The 26,841-nt window shown below is 38.5% G+C and overlaps 1 protein-coding gene across 1 annotated transcript in view; it reads left to right on the top strand.

Moving 5' to 3' along the window:
• The window catches only part of LOC149864446 (cadherin-6), a 131,780-nt gene that overhangs the window by 96,744 nt on the left and 8,195 nt on the right, over positions 1 to 26,841 (top strand). The window contains exons 3-11 of the mRNA XM_090049952.1: positions 798 to 1,092; positions 3,482 to 3,601; positions 6,036 to 6,203; positions 7,571 to 7,758; positions 10,225 to 10,478; positions 17,168 to 17,304; positions 22,414 to 22,535; positions 23,384 to 23,501; positions 23,586 to 23,837. Coding sequence (XP_089906078.1) covers positions 798 to 1,092; positions 3,482 to 3,601; positions 6,036 to 6,203; positions 7,571 to 7,758; positions 10,225 to 10,478; positions 17,168 to 17,304; positions 22,414 to 22,535; positions 23,384 to 23,501; positions 23,586 to 23,837 — 1,654 coding nt within the window. The remainder of the gene's footprint in view (positions 1 to 797; positions 1,093 to 3,481; positions 3,602 to 6,035; positions 6,204 to 7,570; positions 7,759 to 10,224; positions 10,479 to 17,167; positions 17,305 to 22,413; positions 22,536 to 23,383; positions 23,502 to 23,585; positions 23,838 to 26,841) is intronic.

The raw sequence follows: 26,841 nt of genomic DNA on the forward strand, positions 1-26,841 counted from the left end.
TTACAACACCAGCTTTAGTTATATTTAATCTGCAATTAATTTATCACTGCCTGGAATGTCTTTCCTGTAGGGAATGATTTCAAAGTTAAGTCACAGCAAGTAGTCTATACATCTGTAGGCACATTTGACCCCACAGTTAATTTCCAATTTTCCAAATCACAACATTTTGAGTAAAAGAGCTTTGAAACTTTTGATGTCTGATGTTTCCTCTTTTATGAGTCAAAATTATGTTTTCTTTTGAAAGTTGAGTAAATTTAGATTAAGAACTCTGTGTGTGTGTGTGTGTGTGTGTGTGTGTGTGTGTGTGTGTGTGTGTGTGTGTGACAGACAGACAGACAGACAGACAGGGGGATAAGATTGAAATCTTTTAAATAATAATAATGAAACTTTGAGCCTGACCTGAATTGAATTTTTAATTAAACTCTTTGGACCTCAATGTTTTATTACAGTTTGGAACAGGAAAAATTTTCAATGCTTCAAAGTTGAAATGGGAGCATTTTCCCACCCACTTCTACCTTTTGTATAGCTAATCACTTCCTTGGAAGGTTCACTAGCCACTTTATTTTTAAAACAGTTCTCTTGAAAAAATATAGGAAATCTGGCTGGTTTAAAACTGCTTTATAGGCAGGGGAGTAGAGAGCATACAAAATGAATAATTCATCATAAAAGTCATTTTGAGCATTTTGACTGTGATTAAACAAGAATAACATATGCATCATGGTGACAAATACAAACTTTAGAGGGATGATCCAAGTATTTATTTCGTTTTTTTATTTTTGTTCCCATTTCACTGTCAGCTGCATTCAGACCAAGATAAAGGAGATGGCTCCCTTAAGTACATCCTTTCTGGAGATGGAGCTGGAGATCTTTTCATTATCAATGAAAACACTGGAGACATACAGGCTACAAAGAGACTAGACAGGGAAGAAAAGCCTGTTTATATACTTCGGGCCCAGGCAATAAACAGGAAGACTGGAAAACCAGTGGAACCAGAGTCTGAATTCATCATTAAGATCCATGACATCAATGACAATGAGCCAATGTTTACAAAGGATGTTTACAATGCCAGCGTTCCAGAAATGTCAGATGTCGGTAGGTGCCAGTTCAAGAAATATCAGCAATGTCTGGTCTGGGGTCTTCTTGGGGAGTTGATCCAGGGACCAATACAGAAAAGTGCTAAGGGCAGATAACCACTGTTTACTTTGTTTTGTAGAGTCTCAGCACCTTGGAGAGTCTGATCCTGAATATATATACTAGACTTTGAACAAAAGACTTAGTGGTTTTTATCTATACTTATTTGTAGATGAAGACAGAAACAAACTGAAAAAGTGAATGAGAAAGAAGCAAGCCTGAACCACTCTGAACAGAAAGGCATCACACCTCTGCTCCTACATGATTCAGCAATGTGTTGTTAAATTCCTTTCTCATTCACTGATTTTTCTATTCTTAAAAGAATGTTCACCAAAATCTGTTCAAGTTGGTCAAAACCTCTTCATTTGACTTAAATGTGCATTGGATCATGCCCTTAGAATCAATCAGTAAAAGAAAAAAAAAATAACACTCAGATTTCAAAAGAATAATTTAAAATCTTCCGTTTCATGTCTTGGAGGGCCTTTGCCAGAGAGTTTCATAGATTCAGATTCCTTTGGTTCTGAGGAGGTTCATTTCTGATTTCTGTCAGAAAGAGTTGGGAAGTGGAATTGTATGTATCATGTTTCTAAACAGAGACAATGTCCAGTGAAATAAATCTTTAATTCAACAGTATGAGAAAAGAAATTAAAATGAACCTCCAACAGTAAGCAAATCAAGGCTATGGGGTGTATTTTCTCAGCACAGTTATGGAAATTATCATATGAATTAAATCTCACTCATTAAAGTGAGCCCCCACCCCTAACATTTTACTTTATGACATTGTTGTCAGAGATGCAGCCCACAGGCTGGATCCAGTCCACACAGTCATTTTCCTTGGCCAGCAGGAGTCCCAGAGGCACCGGGAATTTAGGGGCCAGGCTAGCAGGGGTGAGGTTTACCACTGAATTCACAGGTTCAGATGGGCACTTGTTTCAGTGGCGGAGAGGGGCAAGCCCCACCATTCACCCTGGCACCCCGCTGGACCAGTGGAGCCAGCTCAGAAGATTCTTTGCAGTACAGATCCAGTCCGGTAAAATTTGTTTTGCAACCTGAATTCAGATTTCTAACAACTCCAGAGGCTGAAGGTATTTAGGTCACTGGGCTTTGGTTCATTTCTGTATTTCATGGAAACAGAATTTGACACTTCTATCAATCGGTAGGCTCTATATGAGCCCAGTAGTAGTACGAGTACTTTCTGTAAAGTACCAGCCTGATGTCAATGTAAATTGAGGATTGAGCAAAGCAGCTTGTATAAAATATGAACCTCCCTTAATATTTGACCCAAATTTGAATGGAATGTGAACTGAACATTTTGAGTCCAGTTTTAAACTGTGGGCACTTTTATCTGTGCTTCAACCCATTCTGGTTAGAACCCGTTGGAGCAAACGTGATTGATCAAGTCTGCTGGAGTGTTCTAATTGGAACGCTCCAGCGTGCTGCGGTGTCTCGTGCATTCAGCATCCACGTTTCAAAACGGTGGCAGGGACACTAACTAAAGTTGGTCTAGCAAGCTTCAGTTAAAGTGCCCCCACTGCCATTTTGAAATGCAGGACACTGAATACACAAGACCCTGTGGGTGTTTTAATTAGAGCGGCTCCTGAAAGATGCTCTAATTAAAACACCCCCACTTCTAGAGAACATGTATAGGTGCCCTGTGTTTTTTAGTCTTCACTGTTCCATATTGCCTTCCTCCCAGGTTCCTGCTAGGACTAAAAAGAGAAGTGTCAAAGTATCACAACTGAAGGCAGGTTCATCTCCAGCACAGTTTTATAAACCCAAGGTTGTGATAAACACCGAAACTCTGATCCTTCTGAGATTTCATCAGCACTCGCTTAAAAAGCTCATTCTAGACTTCTGGTAGATTACCAGTAGAGAAACTATAGTTCTTTGCTTCATGAGAGATCCAATGCTTGGGGGCTGCCTCTTCCTGCTCCCTGTGAAAATATCCAGGGAAGGGCACCTTGAAAGGTCAGGTGCAGTTTTTCCAAATTCTTTAATTAAGGGCACAGGGTTTGTTACCAGAACTCTAGCCCCAAAGCTCTGTAGGGCTTTACCACTAGGGCTCTACATAGAAACCTGGTCATTTAGTTCTTAGAATTTTCCAGTCACCTATTTCTGAGATTCCCTACAAAAGGCATTTCCAAATGCACACAAAGAGGATTTCTGAATGGCCCATATCCCAGTATTGCTCTTATTTGTGAATTTACATTGCCATAGTCACAGTATGTTTGGATTCATTGGTTTCTATGCAATAGTCAAGCATACAAGCAACTGGACAGATATACAGTGCCGTGCTGGCCACTGTATACTGACAAAATGCTATAGGGTGGGGTTTTTTTTATCATTTCAGGTACATTTGTTGTGCAAGTCACTGCAACCGATGCTGATGATCCTACTTACGGGAACAGTGCTAAAGTTGTCTACAGCATTCTCCAGGGACAACCATATTTTTCAGTTGAGTCTGAGACAGGTCAGAAGACCTTATCTGTCATTCTTTGACAATGTCTGTAATTTAAAATGACATGCTAAGCCAAGCTAAGACATATTAGACTAAAACTTCAAAGGGATAACATTTTACTCGGTGCAAATCTGACAAACCCAATAGAGTGATACATCTGTAAACATGACACCTACATTATTTTAATTTTAACTTCAAATCCTAATAAATATAATTAGAACTAAATATGAACCACTTTTCAGTCACTTTCAACAAGCAGTGGGCACACAGAATTTGTGAAGGCTTAAATTAGACCAAATATTATGGCTTTTATGGGGAAAGGAGAAAGGTTGGGAGGGGGGAAAAGTTTGCAGTACCCATAGATCTTTATAATAGCTGAATTAAGATGAAGGATCTTTTTTCTTCTGCTGCTGCTTCTGTTTCTTTAAAATGTGTTGAAATGTGTTACAATTTTTTTTTTGTTCAGCAGCATTACATAATTTTAATTGCAATCTTCTGAAGGATATCTTAATTTAGAATAGCAATAGAAAAGGTCAAATTCTTTAGCCAAGCCCATTCAGAATAAGATTACATTTAGGAACCTACACTTTTCCAGTTGTGTTCCTGGAACAGTCGCAAATCAGATACTGTAGCTGATTTTATTTTTCAAAACTTGGGAATTTGTCTATGTAAAACTTAAGAAGCCTGGTTGATTTTATGAAATAGCTGTAGTATGTAATGTCTTGGCTTTTGTGAAATCTAACATCTTAGGTCAGGGCTTTATTACATATTTCCCAGACCAGGGACAAGAGAAACTGCTTCTTTTTAATTTCTCTGGATGGATCTTATAGAGTGGAATTTTTGCCAAGGTAGACTAAATATATCAGACATTCAATAGTACTGAGCCTAACAGATTCAGGTAAAGGTGGAGGAAGAGGTAATGGGAATGTCCTTAATGGTGCAATTTGCTAAAATTAAAGGAAGCTGGTAGGAGGGGAAAAAGAAGACACCACGCTTTAAAAATAGAGGACTGACTTGGAGAATTCAGATTTTACACAGGGGACCTGGAATTTTGAAAAACAAAAACTATTAACCCAGGTTCTATAAAACCTTCCAGAACAGTAAGAAAAATGAAGCAGGAAATGGCGTATAGGTATTTGATTGTTTTGTGCAGATTCACATATTATATGTGCTAGCTAAAGTAAAGAGTGATTGGGTTACAAGCCCATGTCCCTGAAAAAGTGAACCCAAAGCCAGAATGCCTACAAGTTGGAGATCTAGGAGAGTTTGCAATAGTTTCAGGGCCACAGAAATTGATTGTGGGGTCTCAGGTCTCAAAATTGGGTGCATTTTGAAAGAGTGCCTAGTTCTCAAGTCAGAGGTACCCCATCATAGGAAGTCTAGAAGTAGGTTCACACAGCACTTTTGAGCATGTAAATCCTAACAATGACGAGTTGCTTCTGAGATGATAGGAGGCTGTGAGCAAAACCTCTTTTGAAGCACAGGGTGCTGGCTACTTCAAGAGACTGGATTCTTTTCTTGGTAGACAAGTGGTTTTCAGCCAAAGTGATAATAAAGATGATGGAGCTGGAAACTGAGTTAAAACAATCTTCTTTGCAGCGGGAATGTTTGGGGAAGCAGGGGTAGGGGATGAGAGAGGGCAATACAGCAAAAGATGCCACTGACGTTAATGGCAGAACTCCTAGTGTGATATCTTGCTCTATTGGGAACAGTAGAGATTTTGCCACCAATTTCAGTGTTGCCAGGATTTGACCCCTAATGGCTGCAAAGAGTTGAATATCTGGCCTTAAAAGACCAGAGAAAAATGCAAACATTTTTCTTCATTATTAATGTAGATTGTTACATTTCGGTGGGAGTTAGACTTCTAACTTGCATTTTTAGCCTTTTCCTGAAAAAAACATTTAGCAAGAATGTTTTAATCAGTGTATAAATAGAAAAAATATATACAATATACATACACACAAATAGTATGGTTGGGTGCCCACTGCTTTATTAATTAATATCCCTTCTTCCATGTAATGTTGGTGTACTGCCTTTTAATGATGCCTTGCTGAAGTGAGCTTGTTTTTGCCATGTCTGTCAAAATGAAAAGTTGATGGGGGGGGGCAAAAATTGGAGCACCTTTTAATGAGAGACAACTCTTCTTCCAGTTCAGTGAGAAACTTAAACAAAACTAAAAGGGGTAAACAATGATATAAAAACAGTGCATACAAATAGCTTAAACATCTTTCTTGGGATGCCATTAATATCGTGGCTGTCACACAGGCAGCAGCCTGAGATACAATATGACAAGCCTGTAATTTAATGTGCCATCTTATAAGAGTAAATGTTTGCACTGGGCAAAGTTTACTCATTACATGGAGACTGTTTTTAATTTTTTTAAGTGTTTCTGTCAAAGTCAGTACACTACAAGTGATGTTTGTTTTCTTTATTCTCATATAACTAGGCATTATCAAAACTGCTTTGCTGAACATGGATCGAGAAAACAGGGAGCAATACCAAGTGGTCATCCAGGCCAAGGATATGGGTGGACAAATGGGAGGATTATCAGGGACCACCACAGTGAACATCACGCTGACTGATGTCAATGACAATCCACCTCGCTTCCCACAGAGTATGGAGCATTTCGTTCCTAAGGCTTTACAGGAGCGTAATCATAAGTTGATGCTTTTCAGTCCAGTTATTACCTCTGCTGTCCAAAACTGTGAACCTACTGAGTAGCAGGGCTTCCACAGAGAAAGAAGCATGACACTACTATTTAATTCTAGGGAATGGAAAACATTACTTCTTGTAATATTTACACCTGTTTCAGAGTAATGAGATGTTCATTAATGTACAGTCCTAAATGCTATTAATTAGTCCCTCCTATACAACCTTTATTAGTCTGTGTCTGTAATTATTTAAGGGACATTTTTTGCTCTGCTTTTATGTCTGTGTTTTTAAATATACTCATTTAAAGAGTTCATATTTAGCCCTGGAGTAACCCTACTGAAATCAGTGCTTGCACCAGGGATTCATTTTCCTTACTGGGCTTTCCTGTGTTCATTGCATGCACACACACATTATTACTGCCTACTTTCCTTCCCCAGCCTAAGGTCAACTAGTAAGTATTTGTGTGAAATTTAAAGAAATCACACAAGACCTCTTAGAAGCAACCATCCTTTCTACTATTGACTGATCATGACCATAAGATGATTCAAAAGCTATTCATCCTGGTTTTTATTCTTCTCTAACCACTGCTTTTTGCATCAAGGGAAGAAGCAGTTTTTAGAGAAAATAATTCCAGATCCTATCAGACAAAACTGGAAGCTTTGAATATTAAGCCACCAAAACATATTGTTGGAAGTAACTTACCATTAAGTCCCAACATTCACCCTTAGTTGTAGGCAAGCAGCTCCCTTCTAAATGCATAGGACTTAAGTTGAGATGTAAGAACTTGCCCCAGTGATTTAATTACATATCTCTGGGCATTAGTATCTCTTACTGTTAATGTTCATGTAACTAGGCATTATCAAAACTGCTGAAACTCCTGAAGCAGCTGTTTTATGAGGGGCAAAGAATGAAATACAGCACACTAATCATAAGCAGTTTGGATGGATTTTGCTTTAATGCCACAAAGTGACATTGGCCATTGGCATGTCTGTCTATTTTGTTCCTCTTTTGACAATCTAGAGGTTTTTCGTATTCCATCTTAATCTGGCCAAATGGGATCCCAGATGCTGCCCAGAAAGAGCCATAAGTTTTTGTCATGGCATAGTGGAAATTTGTCAAGAAATAAATTAATTTTAGTTTGTTGTTATAAAACTAAGACATAGGACAAGGTTTATTTTTCACTAAAGTCTTGTCAATATAGCAGCTTCTTAAATCTACTGCTCAAAATATTGCTGCTGTCTGTAGGTAGCAAAGAAATTCAGTATTTATATGTGGCCTCCAAAATAGCATCATTCTGGTAAAGTAAAGTTGCCTTCTCATTTCTTGTAGGCACATATCAATTCAAAACACCTGAGTCTGCCTTACCTGACTCACCGATTGGTAAGATAAAAGCTAACGATGCTGATGTGGGTGAAAATGCCAAGATTGAATATAGCATTACCGAGGGGGATGGATCAGACATGTTTGGGATCATCACTGACAAAGACACACAGGAAGGAATTATAACTGTCAAAAAGGTATGCATTTTAATAAACTTTGGTGGTGTTTGGTGTTTATAAACCTTTACTGGGCTATAACAAGCCTTATACAATATATAGTCTATACTAGATATTGCATGGCTGTCATTTGCACATGACTTGCAAGGAATTTCCTCCACATACCTTGTACAAAGCCTCTTTTACTCGGCAAGGATTTCACCTCACCTTGTTCCCACATACAGCATATATACTTTGAATGGGGGTTAGGTGGAGGCATATAGTCTGTGGAGAAGAATAGGCTTCAAAATATATAAATAATTTTTACTTCTTGAACATGTTCATAACAATGACGGGAGACATGCCCTTCAGCTCTGGATCCCATCTTTAATGTGGGTATAAAAAGATTGGCTCTGCTTATTTGAAGGCACTGTGTTAACCAATAACCTGATTTGCTGCTCTGCTTTCTGCTCCCTGTCCTGTCTACCACTGTGCTGCCTGTCCCGTTACCAATCTGCTGGGTGCAACACACAGAGGCTTCTTGGGCCTCTTGTGGCATGCATAGAGCAAGTTGGCTATCCCTACTCCCTCACTAGTGTCCCTGTGTCCTGTATAATTTTTTACCTGCTAAAAATTATTTTTTGAACCTTCAGAAGGTGTTAATTATATATTCAATAGCATCTCCAAGCAAACAGACAAATACTTGTAGGTTGTATTTATAATGGAGCCCATCAGTGTACATTTGCTGTTTTTTTTAAATCACGGTGCCTTATTAGATCACAGTAGGCATCATCTACTAGCTTGCACTTTGGCTGTCAAAAAGGGTTTTAAGAAATCTTGTTTACAGTGCGTTATCAGGCAAGCTCGATAAGGTTACAGATATCAACCTCCGTCAGTTCAAGTTTAGTCAACATGAAATAGACACTGTGTAGATTTTCAAAACATGCACTTTGCTTGTTGATATCAGTACAACACCCATCATTATTTGTTCTTTAAGAAATGCCTTCTAGGGTACAATCATGATATCACTCTATTTCTGTTCATGTTATTTGTCTGCTTCTGACACCAACTTTGCTGTCACTGTTGCTGTGGTGACTGCTGCCTGCCTAAGTTGCTCAAAGTATGCTTGTATGCTCAATCCAAAAAGTTGCTCCTTCTTTCCTTACAAAAGGGCATGAGGATCATTTGATGTAGTCATACTCTATCACAACACAATACTTTAATGGATACCTCCCCTCTAACTTACTTTGGACACTATGACAATATTTGTTTTCAAGAATGGATATCTCATAACTAAAAAAGTATCTCCTGTAATGACACAATCCTTCAGTCTGGGGCCTAGAGGACTAAGGGCAAATGGGGCAGGCAATAAATATGTTGAGACTATTCCAACCACAGAAAATGGTATGCCTTAACTACACTAATGTGATCAACCATCCAGACTAGGGGTCAGCTCTGTTCTAGACCCAGGGCTCCCTGCCAACCCCAAGTCAGTTCCAGACCTGGGTTGTCCAGGGCAGGGGCTGACAATCATCTGATTGTAGGCCTCAGCCCTAGGACAGCCCTGGGTCCTGCTGTGCTACATATTCAATTTATGGAGCCATATAAACAAGCCACAAATAAGTTCTGAATATCTTTGTGGGTGGTTTGCCATTTTATTATGCTGTAACTTGGCCACACGTAGCATTTTTTCTATTTATGGCACACCAAATTATTTATGTTTACCACCTAAATCACATGATAACTGTAATGTGTGCCAGTGGCCTCAGGGACATATATAACCCTTAGGCCTTATCTGGCCCACAGAGCCGCTGGATCCAGACCACAAAGCTGAAGGCTTTTCCTGTGCCTGTGCCCATGTTTGTGTTGGGGTCATGCACATTTGTCTTCTGGATTTGTTTTGGAAATACCTTGACAGTTGGCAAAATCTGGTACACTGCCAGTGAAGCCATTTGCTCAGTATAAGCCACATTAATAGATGTCCTCTCTTGTAAATTCAAGTTCCCTATTACAGTCGGGGCAACTTTTTTGGCAGGCATGTCACAGACTAGCCCTGCACTCTCCCTGTGTGCCTCTCCAGTCTCCTTTCCATGCCCAATCTGCTGCTGTAGTTTTTTGCTCCTTGCCTAATCTTCTGTTTTGCTGTCTGCTTCCTGCAATCCACTTCTTGCCTGATTTGCTGCTCTGCTTTCTGCTCCCTGTCCTATCTGCCACTGTGCTGCCTGTCCCCTTGCCAATCTGCTGGGTGCAACACACAGAGGCTTCCTGGGCCTCTTGTGGCATGCGTAGAGCAAGTTGGCCACCCCTATTCCCTCAGCATCAGGATAATCTTATCTATGCCAATCCTCCCTATCTTATTTATTAGGGGTTCCTATTAGCTCACAAAGACCCCTCCAACACATCACCAGTTCATTTGGCATGTCAAGATGCTACTTAAATTAGTTTTAAATGGTCAGTCCCCAGAAACTTCTCACTGATTAGTGTCTTGCAACTCATTTACTTTCCAAGGCTTTAGATTTTGAAAAGAAAAGGCTGTATACTCTGAAAGTGGAAGCTACCAATACTCATGTAGAACCACGATTCCTCTACTTGGGGCCATTCAAGGACTCTGCTACAGTTAGAATTTTGGTGGAGGATGTGGACGAGCCACCAGTGTTCAGCAGACCAGCATACATAATAGAAGTTAAAGAAGATGCTCAGATAAACAGCGTTATAGGAACAGTGTCAGCTCAAGATCCTGATGGTGCCAAGAATCCTGTCAAGTAAGCATACACCATTTCAGCTCATACTCTTATCTTTCTCATGCTTTATTTTTGTCTATATTCAGGCACCTGCACACAACCCCTCCCCATTGTCTTTAACAATGAAATCATTTTTAGATACATGCATATATGCTTATGTATTGCATAAGTTAAATATATACACAAGAGTGTTTGTGCATGTGTATTATACAAGTTGATTTGCATTTCAAATATTTTTGCATTTAGCATTATTTCATTACTCTATAGACATTAAGTACATTAGTTAGTGCATGGAAAAGCTTTAAAAAATACCGGCGTCACATTTCCCAGTTTTAAGATGGAAGAACTGATTTTTTAAAAGATAACTGCTATGTTTACCAACTTAGATATATGTATACACCTACTGACTCTGATCTCATTGGTACTGGTATAACTCCACTGACTTCAATGGAATTACTCACTGGTGCAAATGAGAGTACAATCCAGCTCACAGACTTTGTAAATTATGTATGTCACTAGGCACTTATCTATTCTTAAAGGCAATTTGAAGTTCCGAGTAATTAAAGCCGAGTCCCTGTTTTAAATGACTTCACAAGTGATATGCAGGAATATAAACAACCCTGCTGTGTTGTGTAGATCTTTCTAAGAAAAGCCCTGTATAGTAAGAAAAAAAACCCAAAAGAAACAAACAAAAGAAACCTGCTTGATTACTCCAGGTTTTTGGAGCAGCACAGGTAAAAAATTTAGAATAAATGAATCACTTTAATCAATGCATTACAACAGACCAACAATTAGGAAAAGGAAATGAGAAATATGCTATGTAGTTACTTGCTGTAGTAAGAAATTATCAGCAGTATAAAAATAAAGTAATGCTTGATTTTATAGAATTTTTGGGTGGGAGCACTGAAAGCTTGCCTAAAATATGGAGAAATGAGGCTAAAAAAGAGGAAGGTTGAAAAAAGACAGAGTATATAAAATAAAAGCTTACCTTTAATACTTTCCTCTTCACCAACTATCTTCTACTAAGGTATCTCAAGGTGTTTTAGAGAAAACAAGTGTTAACATCAAATCCCACCATATGAAATAGGTAAATATTTTCATTGCTGTTTCACTGATACTAAACTCTTCTGGCAGAGACCACACCCTTGTACAGCACAGTGCTGTCCTGGTCCATCAACTAGATCTCCTAAGTGTTCTTACAATAAAATAACAAATACTGTAATAGAAGTAGAGTAAAATAATAATCTAGTGTCAGATTACAATAATCTAATGTCAAGATGGCTTCCTTTTCTTTATTTTAACTATGAAAATAGTTTTCTGCCATAGACCATATACTACAATTTCTTCTAAGAACAAGATGACAAAGCAAAACCAGAAAACAAACACTCTACAAAAAAATAATCTTTCTTCAGTTAACTGTATGATGATGGAATGGTATTGAATAGTGCTCATGTCCTGTATCACACTAATTGACATGCTGGCATAGCTAATTGGTATTTTTTATAAAGACTTGATTGGATTTTGTATTTTGACCAAAGCCATGTAAACCAACTTATGATATCACCCTTACATAACAGATGGAACACAACCTATACTAAGGAAATAATCTCATACCAGCAAAGAATCCAGTCCTGGTAATATTATATTCAAATATGACAGTGAGTAGTAATTTTAAAGGGAACCACTTAAAATTACAGAGTGGTTGACAGTGGTTAGTATGATTTAGCAGGGAAAGGAACAAGAGGGAAGAAAGGAAGCCAAGTAAGGAACCAATGAGATGTAGGTCTCCAACAAAATGGATTCTTAAATGGGCTTTTATGGTGCTTCTCTCTTGGGCATCTCCCAGCATTAGGAGGACAGGTAGAGGCTACGTCTTCTTGACAGGGTGATTTTTTTCCATTACACTTGTAAATGCTAGATCTGATTTTCACTCTGAGCTTGGGGAATTATGCAATTAGACCATATATGTATGACTTGTCACTTACTGTATATGTATGACATGACATTCACTTGTCAATTTAACTTGACAGTAAGAGATAAAATCTTTAGATACTTAATGGTACCATGAAAACTTTCCATTTTTCTTCTCGAGTGGGGATTTTTCTTTTTAAATAAGCTGGGCCCTAACTCTTGTAGATGGAAGTCACTTTGATCTTCTGTTAAAGAATCCTTTACAATATCATTATGAAATTACATTATGAACAATTCACAAATATGTCCCTTCCTGACCCACAAATCTCCTTGACTTGTGGTTGCATTAAACAGCAGGCTGCTGAATATTGCAATGCATGAATGGAGAAGGTTAAGACGTAGACTTTGCTGAAATATCTGCCATAGCCATGAGTGAATTGATCACCAGTTACATATCAGTGAAGCTGCATTTCTTCAGTCCAGACCTTACAGAAAAGGTTTATTAACTGTAAAATAGCAGTAAGAAAGGGTACATTATACAGTTGATAGGTGTATAGATAAACAAATATAAAAAAAACAGCTCACATAAATATAGTGATGAATAGTTATCCAATTGTGATAGTGAAAAAAAAAATCTTGTGAAATGCTTGCATTTAATATAAACAGAGGAAATATTTTGAATCTCTGAATCTTTTCCCACATTAAAAAAAAAGAAAAGAAAAATTATGCTTCTTTTGGCAATATTATATTGTGTATTAGATCCTTTTGAACTATCTAGTTGGCTTGTTTTGCTGCGTTAATTCCTCAGTGGCATAATGTAGTTCATCATTCATTGGAACTACCTCCCTGCTGTGATTTGATTTATCTACAGAATCCCAAAAGAAAATGATCTTCAAGCAAATGTAAGACTTAATTTTGTTTGTGTATTTTACTGACGACATACTTGCATGTATTAACTTCTCTTTCTTATATTCTGTGCAGAAAGATATATAATTAACTTCCTAGTTTCTCAATTTCACAGGGTTGGAAAGGGATAAAGTCCAGAAAACTGACATATATGCACCAGTAATTTCATTAAAGAAATGTAAAAATGAGTTTGATGTTGTCTGCTTAATTCTTGGTAGGCTATCCATTAAGTCAGAATCGCCATTAGTTCAACATAATTAGCAGGTCTTGATGAAAAGAGACTTGGGATTATATAAATGGAGAGACAGAAATTACAATGTATCTTATTAAAATTATTCTTCTAGGCCAGGGTTAATAATATAATTAGAATATGCTTTTAACTGTACTGATCTTGTGTGTATTTTCTCTGGAATATGAAAAAACAAAATTAATACTGCATCAAGATTCTGTTCACTTGTATTGCTTTATTGAGTTTAACTTTGTGCTGTACAGATGACCTAATGTTTACAGAGACACATGACAACTTGCATTCTTAAATAATAAATATTTTTAACAAGGAAACTTCAATGTTATAGCTGTGATAAGGTTTAAAAAAGCTCAAGGAAAGGGTGATTCATCACATGCAGAATTAAATTGTGAGACTTTTCCAGAGTAAATGACCATGGCATCTCAAGGCACTATCTCCCCAATTCAACAACCCCTAATTTTAACCATAAGCAATCACATGATAAATATATATATATATATATATATATATATATATATAATGGACTATTAAAGCTAGACACATACCTAAATAGCTTGCTGTGTAAAGGCATAAGTGTTACTAGAGCTGACTGGAAAAGAGAAATTCAATTTCATTGAAGAGGCTGATATTCCAAATTTGGCTTTGTTCCAACCAGGAATGAAAAATCTAAGCTTCCAAAGCTTAGAAATTCCAAAACATTTCAGATAAAAGACTTAGCATGTTCCTGAGTGTAAGTCAAAGGGTTTTCATAAAACTTTTGAACTGTGACAATATTCCATTTTTCTGATGGAAAACTGCTGAGTGGAAAAGTTTGAAGCAATTCTACAACTACGTACTACACACTCTCCTGCACCGAGCTAGGGAACACAGTGGCACTCTCAAAAGCAAGTACTGTATTTTACGGTGTACAAGTGTACGAATTATAAGTCAACACCATATTTTCGCTCAAAAACATTAGGATTTTCATAGATCCCGTGTATAAGTTAACCCTGCCTAGCTGGGGTGGGGGGTGTGGAAGGAAGGTGGCTGGGTACTGTGACAGCAGGAGAAGGTGGCAGGAAAGGCGTGTGAGGTGCTGGAAGCCCAGACAAGCTTGTGAGAGAGTTGGATAGGGCGCTTCCAAGCTTGGGCAACACCTGCCCCCTGGCAGCCTGCCCAACCCGGTCCAGTGGGTGTTGCCACCGTGGGAGAAAGGACTGCCCTCTCCTGCAGCTCATAGGGTGTACAGACCAGTGACAGCTCATCTTCTGGCAATGGGACAGGCAAGCTGGCTCTGCCAAGAGCATGATTGAGCCCCTCACCACTTCTGCCTTCATACGGCTCCTGCAGCCCACAGTGCCTGGCACCATCTGGGAAGTGGCCCCCTTGTTCCATGGCCAGCACGGGATGTCAGGCAGGGCAGGGGGGGCAGCTAGCAGTGTTGGGCATTAGCAGGGGGGAGGCAGGTGCTGTCTGGGCTTTCAGCACCTCATATGCCATCCCTGCTGCCATCTCCTGCCACTCCTTCCCTGAACACTGCCCATGGAGCAAGACAGCCCCTTCCCAGGCAGTGCCAGGCGTTCTGTGGGCTGCAGGAGCCGCTGAAGGCATAAGTGATGAGGGCCCAATCCTGCTTTTGGTGGAGCCTGTTTGCCTCTCTTGTGGCTGGGCAGTGAGGTGCTGGCAGGCTAGGCAGCCCCGGAGCTGCTGGGGGGGTGGAGGTCAGTCCTTCCCTCTGCAGTGGCAGCGCCCCCCAGGCCTTGTGCTGCCCGAGGCCCCAGGGGCCCTATCCAATTTCCCCAGAGCCCTCCAGCACACCACCTCCCCATGTGGTAGGATGCTGGCACAGGGTCCGGCTGAAATATTGATACAGTGTTGAGGTGGAAATATAAGGGTATATTTTTTGCAGTTCAACCCTCAACTTACACACTGTGAAATATGGTATGATTATGCCACTAACTTGCTCCTGGAATTGAAGAGGCATTTCTGTGATTGCTCAGGTAACAGTAACCATATAATGGACTGTCAAATCAGCCACCAGGGAACAAGGGGAAAGAGGGGGTATGCTTTAGTTTACTTACAGCTGGCTGTTTTTACCTTAATCTGGCCTATACGTTTAAATATCCGTTTCACCTTTTTTTCAAGAATTGGAATGTAATAATCACTGCATGGTTTTTGGCTTGGACTCAAAAGATAAGGCAAGCTAAAAATCAGATGTGTATTAAACAGCGGATCAAGAGATAGGTCTACATTATCTTTTTCCATGATAAAAAATTACCAAATAGTAAATCATGCACAAGTTCATGCGAGTGTCAGACTATTTTTGGCTTTTCAGACTCAGTATAAGCCATGAGGCAACAACTTTTCCCCTCAGACTCGCATGGTTGAACTGGACTCTTTCATTCTGCTCTTTCTTTGTGTTTGGATTTTCTGCTGAGATAAATGAGAAGTTCACACATCAGCTGGACTGGCACCTTGAACATGTCCTGAGTAATGGGCAGCAAGCACCTAGTTAAGCTGCCCTAGGAATAGAGCAGAAATTAAATCAAGGCAGTTCCTCCTTTTACCTTTGCTCTCTCAGAGAAGTAATCTTCAGTCATATTTCTGGTGCAGCTTTCTACCCTCAGCATGTGGGCTCCACCAGGCACTGCTTTTTCCTCTCCTTACCAACTCTCCAGCATAGGAACACAGCAGTGGTTGCTTCTCCTCCACATTGTTATGACCTGCAAGGAAATCACAGAGGAGAGTAAGCAAAGCCTTATGTATGCTCCAGACATGCAGATTAGCTCACAATTAAACCCAGAGCAAGAATCTAATTCTTCTCTCTCAATACGGGAAGAGTATTTACACCCTATCTTTATTATGTGGCAATTCTATTTTAGCAATGTATAGAGTTAAGTAACCACATTTGAATCTTGTTATCAAAACTCCTTCCAAGAATTGGAGCTATTTGGCTTTAAAGTTCAGATTTAGCGCAGCATAAGAGAGAGAGAGAGGTCAGATAAGAAATAAAAATCCATATTTAGATTCTGAGGTTCCTCAAACCTTATTAGTGTTCAGATCCATCTCTAGATATTATGAAGCAGAGAAGAACAAGTTAAATTACACTTTAATATGCTACAACACACTTTTACATAGTATTAGCCATGGAACGATAAATCAGCTATACTGATCTCAGTTTTGTGCGTTTTTTTTTTATTTTGCTTTTCCAAAACCCAATACCACTGGGGTGAAAGAAAAATTGCACCTGAGCTGCCAAATTTTATATCAAAACAGATTGGGCAGAGCTGAGATATCAAACCATGAGAAGAGGGATTTGTAATGGGAAACTCAACTCAGCCTTAAAATAAATGTCATATCTTTCAAGATGCAGACTCCACATTTTTCACTAAAAGGCAAATCTTTGATGCTTCTCAAAAGTATGTAAATTATGCAGCAATTCATTTATTCAGTAACAGCGCCCCACCTTCTAAATCAAACCCTCCAATATGTCATTACTCAACAGCGCAGAACAGAGTTCTTTGTAGGAATATATCAAGATGCCAAAGTCTGTACTAAAAATTAGGCAACTGACTTACTAGCTGTATGTTGTTTAGTCTTAGGAAATTGTTTAAAAACAGATATTAAACTGAAAACTCTTTTCTAAACACTATCTCTGTATTTTCAGGTATTCTGTAGATCGGCATACTGATATGGACAGAGTATTCAACATCAATTCTGGAAACGGTTCAATATTTACTTCAAAACCCCTCGACCGGGAAACAGTGCTGTGGCACAACATTACAATAATAGCAGCAGAGATCAGTAAGTCAAACCTAAATACCACCACTATTCCTGATGTAATGAATTTAGGCTTCTGCCTGAGAGTGTGTAAAGGATGGCTGGTAAGATGTCAGGCTATATGGATGGACCTGCTCAATACTAATCAAGAAGGGGAAACACTGAAAAAGATGCTCTGTGTTTTTCTTTTTTTTAGGCTCACAATTTACAAAGAGATTATTTTCATATCTAAACAGGAAGAAACTTGACACTATTGTGTTTCCAAATCAATCAGACAGGAAAAATGCTCCTAGCTGTTGTTTAATTAGGATACAATATGCTGACTTAAAATGTTGTATACAGCTCACAAGTCACAAATGGCTAAATCCAACTGTATTGTGCAGCTTGGGAATTTTCAAGTACAGTGAAGTAGAGTTAGGTACCCAGATTAAATTAAAAATCAGTGGGAATTAGGTATCTAACTCCCTTAATCTCCTTTGAAATTCCCAGCCATGGCTAATAAAACATTGCTTTCCTTCCTAATTTACAAGCACACTTAGGAGTCCACCTGATGATGAAATTAGTTGTTTTAGGAGCAATATATCCCAGAAGATATACAAGGCTTATGTTAGTTAGGTATCATCAACAAAAAATCCCCTCTAATTACATATTAACTACAACAGAGACCTCTCTCATCTTCCTTTCGAGGCATGCTGAAAACACTGGCATGAGTGGGTGCAGTTCTAATAATTTCTTTGGCCTTGCCTCCCCCTATATTGGGTTGGATATGATTTTGTGGCATAGTACAATGGATATATTAGGGTAATATGTTATAAAAATGTTCAATAGTTTGGATGCTGGTAGAGAGTCTCAGGGCACTCCTTTTTAAAAACTTGGTATGAGAGAATTCTAGGTCCTATTTTCTCATAGGTATGTGGAAGGTGTGTGGATATACAGCAGGTCATTCAACCCTTAAGATACAAAAGAAGATAATGAATTCTCCACTCTTTCTCTTCTTTATTCTGTATCAGGCCTCTTTTAAAATGAAAATTACCTGACATAACACAGCTTGACTATCGTAGTGGGATAGGATACTAAAGGATAGTCATGAGCTGAAATTTACATAAAACAGTGCTTACAGAAATCTTGCAGGATACAAAATACTTTTGCCAGTTGAGCCTCCCTATTCATATTCCTTTTGAATCTTCTGAAGTTCTCCCACAGTGGTCTGCTGTGGCCGAATTGTTTGTTGTAGACTCAAATACTCTGCATAAGAAAGAACTTAAAAAAAAACACAACTAAAAGTATTTTGAAAAAGTGGGAAATATACCTTTTGTAAAAATGTAGGTTGTGTAGGAACTGAATTACTACACAGTACAGAAATTCTTAGAGTAGCTCAATAACAATTTATCCCCAACTAAAGTAAATTCAAAATTAAAAAAAGCCTTTGTCTAGACTGAGTTTCCAAGCTGCTAAGTTTACTTCATCATCCGCCTCAAGCAACTTTGTCCTTTTGACTAAATTTTTCCAGTCAAAAGCAAGGCTTTGCCTAGGATAGGATCCATCTTTGCTAGGCTAAATTTTGTATGATAGCAGCAAACTTCTTCACAAGTCACACTTCCAGGCTGGATGGTATCATTGTCCCAGACTAATTTCTGTCATAAGATGACACATATTTCTTCTGGCCCAAGCTAGGCTAAACTGAACTAAATGAAAGCTTAGCTCTGACCCCCCTCTCCCTTCCACACAAGCTTGAGCAAATCAGCAATTGCTCTCAATGCTGAACCACTCCATTAAATTTTATATGCATGTCATTTTCCTACACTAAAGAAAATACTGAATATTAGAATATGAAAGCACATATCACTGAAGTGTACTGCCTTTAACAATAATAACCATAAAACAGAAAGCTTGTAAATAAAAGCATATTACAATGGTGAATATTGTCATCCACTGGAAACAAAATTGAGAAACAGAGTAATTTTGACAAATATATAAAATAAGCACTAAGGTTACAGTACCTCCAGCCATTCATGAGAGCACTGTAGTGAAGCACAGCATGCCCACTCCATGCATGCTAATGTAATGTAACTGTTGTTTGACATTCACACAGAGTGCACGCAGTATCACCTTCTGGTCCTCAATCTCAGGCTTGTCTACTGGCTCATGCTGGGTGCTACTAACAACAGATACATTTCATTTCTTCAACATATGGTACAGGGTGGAGAGGGAGTGAGTGGCAGCACATGATTCATAATGGTGTCCTAAGTGCTGTATGGAAACAATATAGGCATGCCCAGACTTGGGGCACTTCCATTTTTCAGTGTTTCTCTTGAGATGCTTGCTTTAGGCCTGTTTTTCAAAGCACACCACATACACATCTCCAAGTAAAGTTGGTAGCAGCTTCAGGCTCAGGCTCTGGGCATCTCAATTAATACTCTAAATATCTAAGTTTTTGAAACATCAGACATTAATAACTTATCTGAAGTCACAGAAAAAGGCTACACACAGAGTCAGATTATCTGGGAGAATTCTTCTAAGTGTCTTCACCTGGTAGAAAAACTTACCCAGACCTGTATGTACAGACATTCAAATGCTGAGGCCCTGAAAAGCAGAGAGGTTGCAGTATTGACACTGTAAAACAACATGGAGAGCCTTGTGCACAAAATCTCAGCTTGCTCTGAAGGCTTCCTTAGTGTGCCTGGTGACAGATGTCTTCAGTGCATAGGGCAGCTGACTGGCTGACCCAGACTGCCCATGGTCAGCCTGTGTTTACCTGCAGCATAATATGGAGATCGTGAAGGGGGCATGAGTTGCTCCCTGAGAGGAGCAACATATTGTCTTCCTGGGAGTGAGGGGTGAAGAGAGGTGAAGCTGGAGAACTTTGTACCCTCCTCAGAGAAGCCACAACATATATAGATATTCAATCTCTCAGAAGAAATTCTCCCAGGAGTGGCTGAATTCTGTTTGTCCCCAAGTTATTTTTTTCCTGGGCTAAGTACGGACCATCAAAAAGCCCCAGGCTGTATTGATTCAACCTTCACAGGTTAATTTAAGCTGATAAGCAAGTTCACCAATAAGCAAGTGAATAAACATTCACTTTTTGATTCTGGAAATGTAGCCATATGCCTGCAGTGGATCAGGCCAGAAGCTTTGGGGGGGGGGACACTCTAGAGCACACCTCCTGGGCCAGTCTGGACCACAGCTAGCCCAAGGAGATTCATGGGGGAGGAGCATCCTGGGATGCTGAGGGACTATGAGTTCTGGAGAGGATCTGGGACAAAAATTCAATAAAATAATTTAACCTAAATCAGTTAAGTCTGATACAAGATCTGTCCAGGTTTATCGTAAACTGTTTTGGCCATATTGAAAGCAGTTTACATGCACTGAACTTTTGTTGTGTTACAGATTTGAATCACTAATACCAGTTTATGTAATTTCTGTCCCAAGCCCTGGAGTGGCTATTTTTACACTGGGAAAAAAAAATTGAATATCTATATGCTTGTGGTTTCACTTGGGACAGCAGTGACTCTACCAAGAGAACTTTTATCATTGCAAATAGGACCCACACCTTCCAATTTACAGCTGATCATTCTACCTTCTTAATGGAACTTTGAAGTGCTTTAAATCAAACAAACTCTCTACCCTTGAATTAAAAAGGGCAGGCTGGATTTTGCACTTCAGAAAGAACTTCAAGGCCATGATCAGAAGAAATTTAGGATTTCCATCTGTGACTTGACAGAAACCACATGCGTAACTAAGGAGTGTTGTTTACAGGAAGAGGGAGCTGTCTGCTTCTTGCTGGAGAGCCCAATAACAGTTAAGTGACAGCAAGGAGAAATTAGTCAACTCTTATTCATTAATGGAAATGGTTCTGAGGGAGAAAAGAAAGAGCAATAAGGCTTGAAGTCTGCATAAATATATTGGAGCCTACATTTCCTGCTAGATAGATCCTTAAAAAAGATTTGTTTGTGACTGCAAATGATATATTTTGATGGAAGTTCTCCTATTTACTATACTGATATTTTAGAAGTTTTGGAATCACAGTTAGTTAAACAAAAAAAACCCCCCAAAAACTTGTGTTTGTACCAAAAAACATGTAATATGAGTAGTAACTGCACATTTAAGTTTGACTCTTGGATATTGCCAATTGCACAGATATGAAATTTATATCTTTATTCTTGTGTGGACTTTTGTCTATCCTAGTCTATACTATACATACATTCTGAATAATTAAGTATGGTAAGTTAAAATAAAATCCCAACTCTAGAAAAATTATTCCAGTGAATGATTTTAAATAAATAAAAGCCTCAACAGTTGTTATCTTTTATCCACCACTATTATTAGAATAATTTGGCCTTTGAATATCATTCATGATTTGTTACTAATCAGTAAAAAATAGTAACATGGAGGGTAATTCAAACCTATTAAAGCCAATTCTGAAACTGGAAAGAAACCAATAAAATAATTGTCAGCCTGTAGGTTGTGATGTTGTTTTCACTCAAATAAGTTGTGTTTTGGGACTATTTTTGGTTTTATTTTTAAATTATATACATCAAAAGAATATAAGTCTGTCTTTTTTCAGTTTTAGAAGTCGACTCAAAACCACAATAATTTTCCTAATTGCTTTTACCTACTTTTAAGCAGTAAACTGAATTTCATAAATAGTAGAAACTCAAAACATTTTCAAGTAAACTTTAGTCCATCCTTTTTTTTCCCTGACTTCATAGAACTCCTTTGGGAGAAGTAACTTATTACATGGGGCTTATGTTCTTTCGATGATGCATTTAGTGTCAGCTCTAGAGCAGCAGCAACCAAAGATCAATCCACAAAAGGTCAGAAAGCTTCTCTAATAACAGCAACAGATAATAACTTTTTATGCTTAAAGTGCTTTACCAGTTTGTGTCCACTTCTAGTCATCCTTATTCATACAAGTAGTCCACACACAGGACCTGAATAAATTTACTTAGATGCATAAGTCTGCATAAGATCAACCTCATAGTTTTATTTAAGTCAATAGAGCATCTTGCAGAAGTACTGTATATTTTTTATCTTACAGTAAAGTATTGAAGGACTTAGCCCTTAAATCTATCCTTTTCTTTCCCACAACTCTGTCAGGAAGTGTATTGTTTTTATCCCTTTTTATCATTACAGACAACCCAAAGCAAAGCAGCCGTGTCCCTGTGTTCATTAAGGTTTTGGATGTAAATGACAATGCCCCAGAGTTCGCTATGTTTTACGAGACCTTCGTCTGTGAAAATGCAAAGGCAGAACAGGTGCGTTGATTGTTTGCACTCCATAATAGGAAAAATTAAAAATGGATTCAGTTTAGGCATTATTCTTGCACCACTTCATCAGGAAGCATATTTCGTGCTGTAACGAGCTGTCAGTGTCACAAAATTAAATTAAACAGTGACTGCGTCGTATCTGATTATAGTTAGCATTCTTGTAGCTAATGCAATGCTGTGTTTTACATAGTTAAATGTAATTTCTTTTTGTCCTCTGTCTTGTTATTCCTGATTCACTTCCCTGTCTCTTCCCTTGAGTATGGGATTTTGCATCTATATACCACAGCATTTCCTTCATCTCTTCCTAAGAGCACTTAAAGGTAGCCCCATGCTGTAGTCCTTCAAGTCCTGTTATCTGATGGTTCAAAGCAGCAGCTATTCTAGGAGATTCTACCACACATTTCCTATTAAATGGAATTTATGTCGATGAATACTCAACTCAACTTTGACTATCTCACCCTTCACTTCTGCAGCTGGTTGTTATTAGGAGTTTTCCACACACTTTGGACAGATGACATTTACATCACAAGTGTGACCCCTTGGATTTCACAGGATTTTCAAAACAAAACTTTCACATCTTCATTCCATTAGAAGATGGAAGGACTAATATAATTACATAATTTTTAGAAACACTGTGAACAGGACACAGAGCCCACTTTTGATTTAAAGGTACTCTGGCAGCATCCTGGATCTTAAAGTGGAAGAAAAAATAATTTTTTGTCCTAAATAAATAAGATATTCTTTAGACTGCTAGAGTAGATGGCCTTAGTGGAAATAAGAATAAGGCCTATAGTTTTCTGTTTTTCTGTTGTTAGATAATTTTGTTGTTGTTTTAGCTGATACAGACCCTAAGTGCTGTTGATAAGGACGACTCGTTCGGTGGACACCAGTTTTCATTCTCCCTGGCTTCTGAAGCAGCCAGTAGTTCAAACTTCACGCTACAGGACAATAGAGGTGAATTCCTAGGAAGGTTTTAGTTTATTGTCTGTTTTCAGCTTTCGGACTAGTAGTCCTTTAACACTCCATTTGCATTTTCAGACAACACAGCAGGGATCTTCACCCGAAAAAACAGATATAGCCGGCATGAAATGAGTATGTACCTCCTGCCTGTGGTAATATCAGACAATGACTACCCTATCCAGAGCAGCACAGAAACAGTGACTATCCGAGTGTGTGCCTGTGACCATCGGGGGAAGATGCTGTCATGTAATGCAGAAGCATTAATCCATCCCACTGGACTTAGCACAGGAGCTTTGATTGCCATTCTCCTCTGCATCATTATATTACTAGGTAAGTGACCTAGAGGTGTTTCTTTTATGAGAAGAGAGATTGGAGAAAGGATAAGCATTACATGCCAGAGACACTTTGGGGGTTTATTTCTTTCATTGTTATGTAACAGAGAAATAATCTACATTTGTTTTTCTTTCAACAAAGCGACTGAATAATGTAAGGCAGGCTTCTTTGTGTAAATCTCATATCTCTTATTAGACCAACGAAATAGTTGGAAAAATTTTCTTAGCAAGCTGTTGGGTTTAAAAACATTTGTCAGGCTGAGGAAGAATCCACAGCTGATATGTGCTCTTCCTGGATGGAACGAGTAGTAAAGAAGCCAGAGGCTGGTATGCAGGCAAGAAAGCCAGTCAGTGAAGACGTAAATTGAAGAGTCAGTGGGTGAGAGATAGGCTGTGGGAGTTGGAGGTGCGGAAGGGGGATGAATGTAGGAGGTAAATAGTGAAGAGATACCTGGAGACTTGGACGTCAGGCAGGTTATAATGCGTCATAAATTCAATGTCTATATTTAGTCCATGGTTTTTTGTGTTTAGGAGGTTGATGAAGTGAAGTTCATAGGCTTGTTTGTGAAAAGTGTTTTGTAAATTTCCTTCTTGTATAACGTGATCTGAATGTTACCATTCTGAATAATGTAAATGACCATACCAGGTGCAAGGTATTTGCATTAGCATTGGCATTATTTTGGCATATGGGGAGCACTGATATAGATTCACCTCCTTCTGTGCTGGAAGAACATACTGAGTTGGGTCAAATAGTATGCCTTTCAAAAGGATGTGGCTTGCTCTTCTTCCAGAATCAGTAGATACAAAGGGTGGGAGTCCCTAGCTAGTCTTAGGGATATGTCGCACTCAGATCTGGACAGGAGTTTTTTTTATTAAAAAGGGTAATGGTCTGCACAGATATGCACTGCCTGTACTCAGGGTAAATTCCGAAAATGACAGGGAAGCTTGCAATTCACATGGAATTGCAGTCAGCTTTTAAAGCCTGTTGTCTTTGTCTTTAAGGGTTGAAGCCACTTACCACCACAAAAAAGTCCAGTGCTGCAAACCATTTTGCATGAGTTCAGTACAGCTGTGCTCATTAATATCAATCTGACATTAAACGATTTCCTGTTTAGTGTCAATTGGAAATAACTGATTCCCTTTTCTAAGTAGCACTTTACGTCAGTTATTGCTCATGTCGCCATGCAGTGTAAGCAGATTTTCAATTAACAATACTCTATAATTTTCTGATTTCAGTGTTTAGTGGTAGGAAATAGTGCCCAAATTTAGAATCTGAGAAGGTCCAGATTGCTTTTTGGAAACTCACAGATAGTGGCAAAAGTTGATGTAGATATAAGAAGACTGTAGTTTGAGTTTTACACAGCATTTTTATATTTTTAATTGAAATCAAAGCCCTTTGAATAAAACACACTTGATATTAGCTGTTATTCATGAAAGTACCATTTTAGCATTTATTTTTATATGAACATTTTTGTTAACAGGACTATCTAGTATCAGTTCCATGGACAGTCCACATCAAGACCACATCTTCTCTGTGCTCAGATAACTGTATTGGCTCTCACATCTCAGGAACATGTTCAAAACTGGCTTCTCTGTTTTCAAATCCTCTTGGGTTTCCTCCACAAAGATCTGCATCTTTCCTCAAACACCAGCTTCCCCTTCTATAGATTCTGACAGCTCTCCCTAGGATAGGAACTTCCTTTATTCCGTGCTTGTACAATAAACACAGAAAATGTCTAGTTGGGTTAAAACCTTTAGGGAGATAACTAGAAAATGAATAATTCATCATCATCAAGACTGACCCTCCTATTTGTCTTCACTTCATTTACCAAGCCATCACATCTCAGATCACCTCTGAAGATGATTTCCTGACTTTTATCAATTAAAATAGAAGGACACTGCAAGAATAAGAACTTTATGGAAAGCTATGTTTTAGGCACATAAACTTGTCACTGGCTTTAATGGGTACTTTGCATGCACAGGAGCAGACTGCAACAGCCATCCAGCTCTCTATCTATGTAGAATTTGGAAATTGCCTGCCATTTGAGATTTTTTACAAAAAAAAAAAAAGCTTTGAAATGTTAGAATATACCACAAGGCATCCCATTTAAGTCAAGTAATATTTGTATAGTCAGGCCTGGAAAAGCATTTTTGGGTGAAAATAAAATAGAATATTTGTTACTACTATTTAACAAGTTATTATGAAGGTAGTCACATAAATCATCATACATATTTTTTTTCCTGTACAGTGTGTAGTACAATGGAGTCCTGATCCATTGCTGGGATTTACAGGAAGTACTGCATAATTACAGTACAGCACCACATTGATCTTGTTAATGTCATTCAGTGGTAAATAGTCATTTATTTTAAGAAAAAAAAAATAACTGGAATCCAGAAAAGAAACCAAAGGCAATGGTATTTTACTTATTAGTTAGCCTAGACCCTGATCTAAAAATCAGTTCTATGAGCATGAACCCTTCTACCCATCTGGAGCTCCAGTGTCATTAATGAAGCTGTACATGGGCGCATGTTTAATGAAGTGCTTTTGGCAGAATCTTGGCTATAAATACAACACCTTCAACAAATAAAAGAAACATCACACTCTTAAAAATTAAGGGGAAGGAAAAAAATGGTTAAGAAACCTCACGTGTTTTGATGATTAAATCATCTTTAAAGTTAGATATACGGAACAAAATCCTCAGTTAGTGACAATTGTTTACTTTTGTAAGAATGTTTTTGTTAATAGGACTGTCCAGTAATAACTACATCACAACCACATCTTCCCTGTGCTCAGATAACTCTATGGGCTTCCATCACAGAAACACATTCAAAACTGGCTTCTGCTCCAAGGAAGTCAATAGAACTAGCACAGTTGATATCAGTTACTGAGAATTTGCCCCATCTGCATTGCCATCCAGGAACAGAAAGTATTTCATGGAAAAGTAAAGTTTGATATGCAACTTTGCTAACTGTTCATCATAATTCAGGATCTACTAACTATG

The sequence above is a fragment of the Crocodylus siamensis genome, chromosome 5, assembly GCF_052110815.1.
Source record: "Crocodylus siamensis isolate JL-2025a chromosome 5, ASM5211081v1, whole genome shotgun sequence".
In the NCBI taxonomy this organism is placed as follows: Eukaryota; Metazoa; Chordata; order Crocodylia; family Crocodylidae; genus Crocodylus; species Crocodylus siamensis.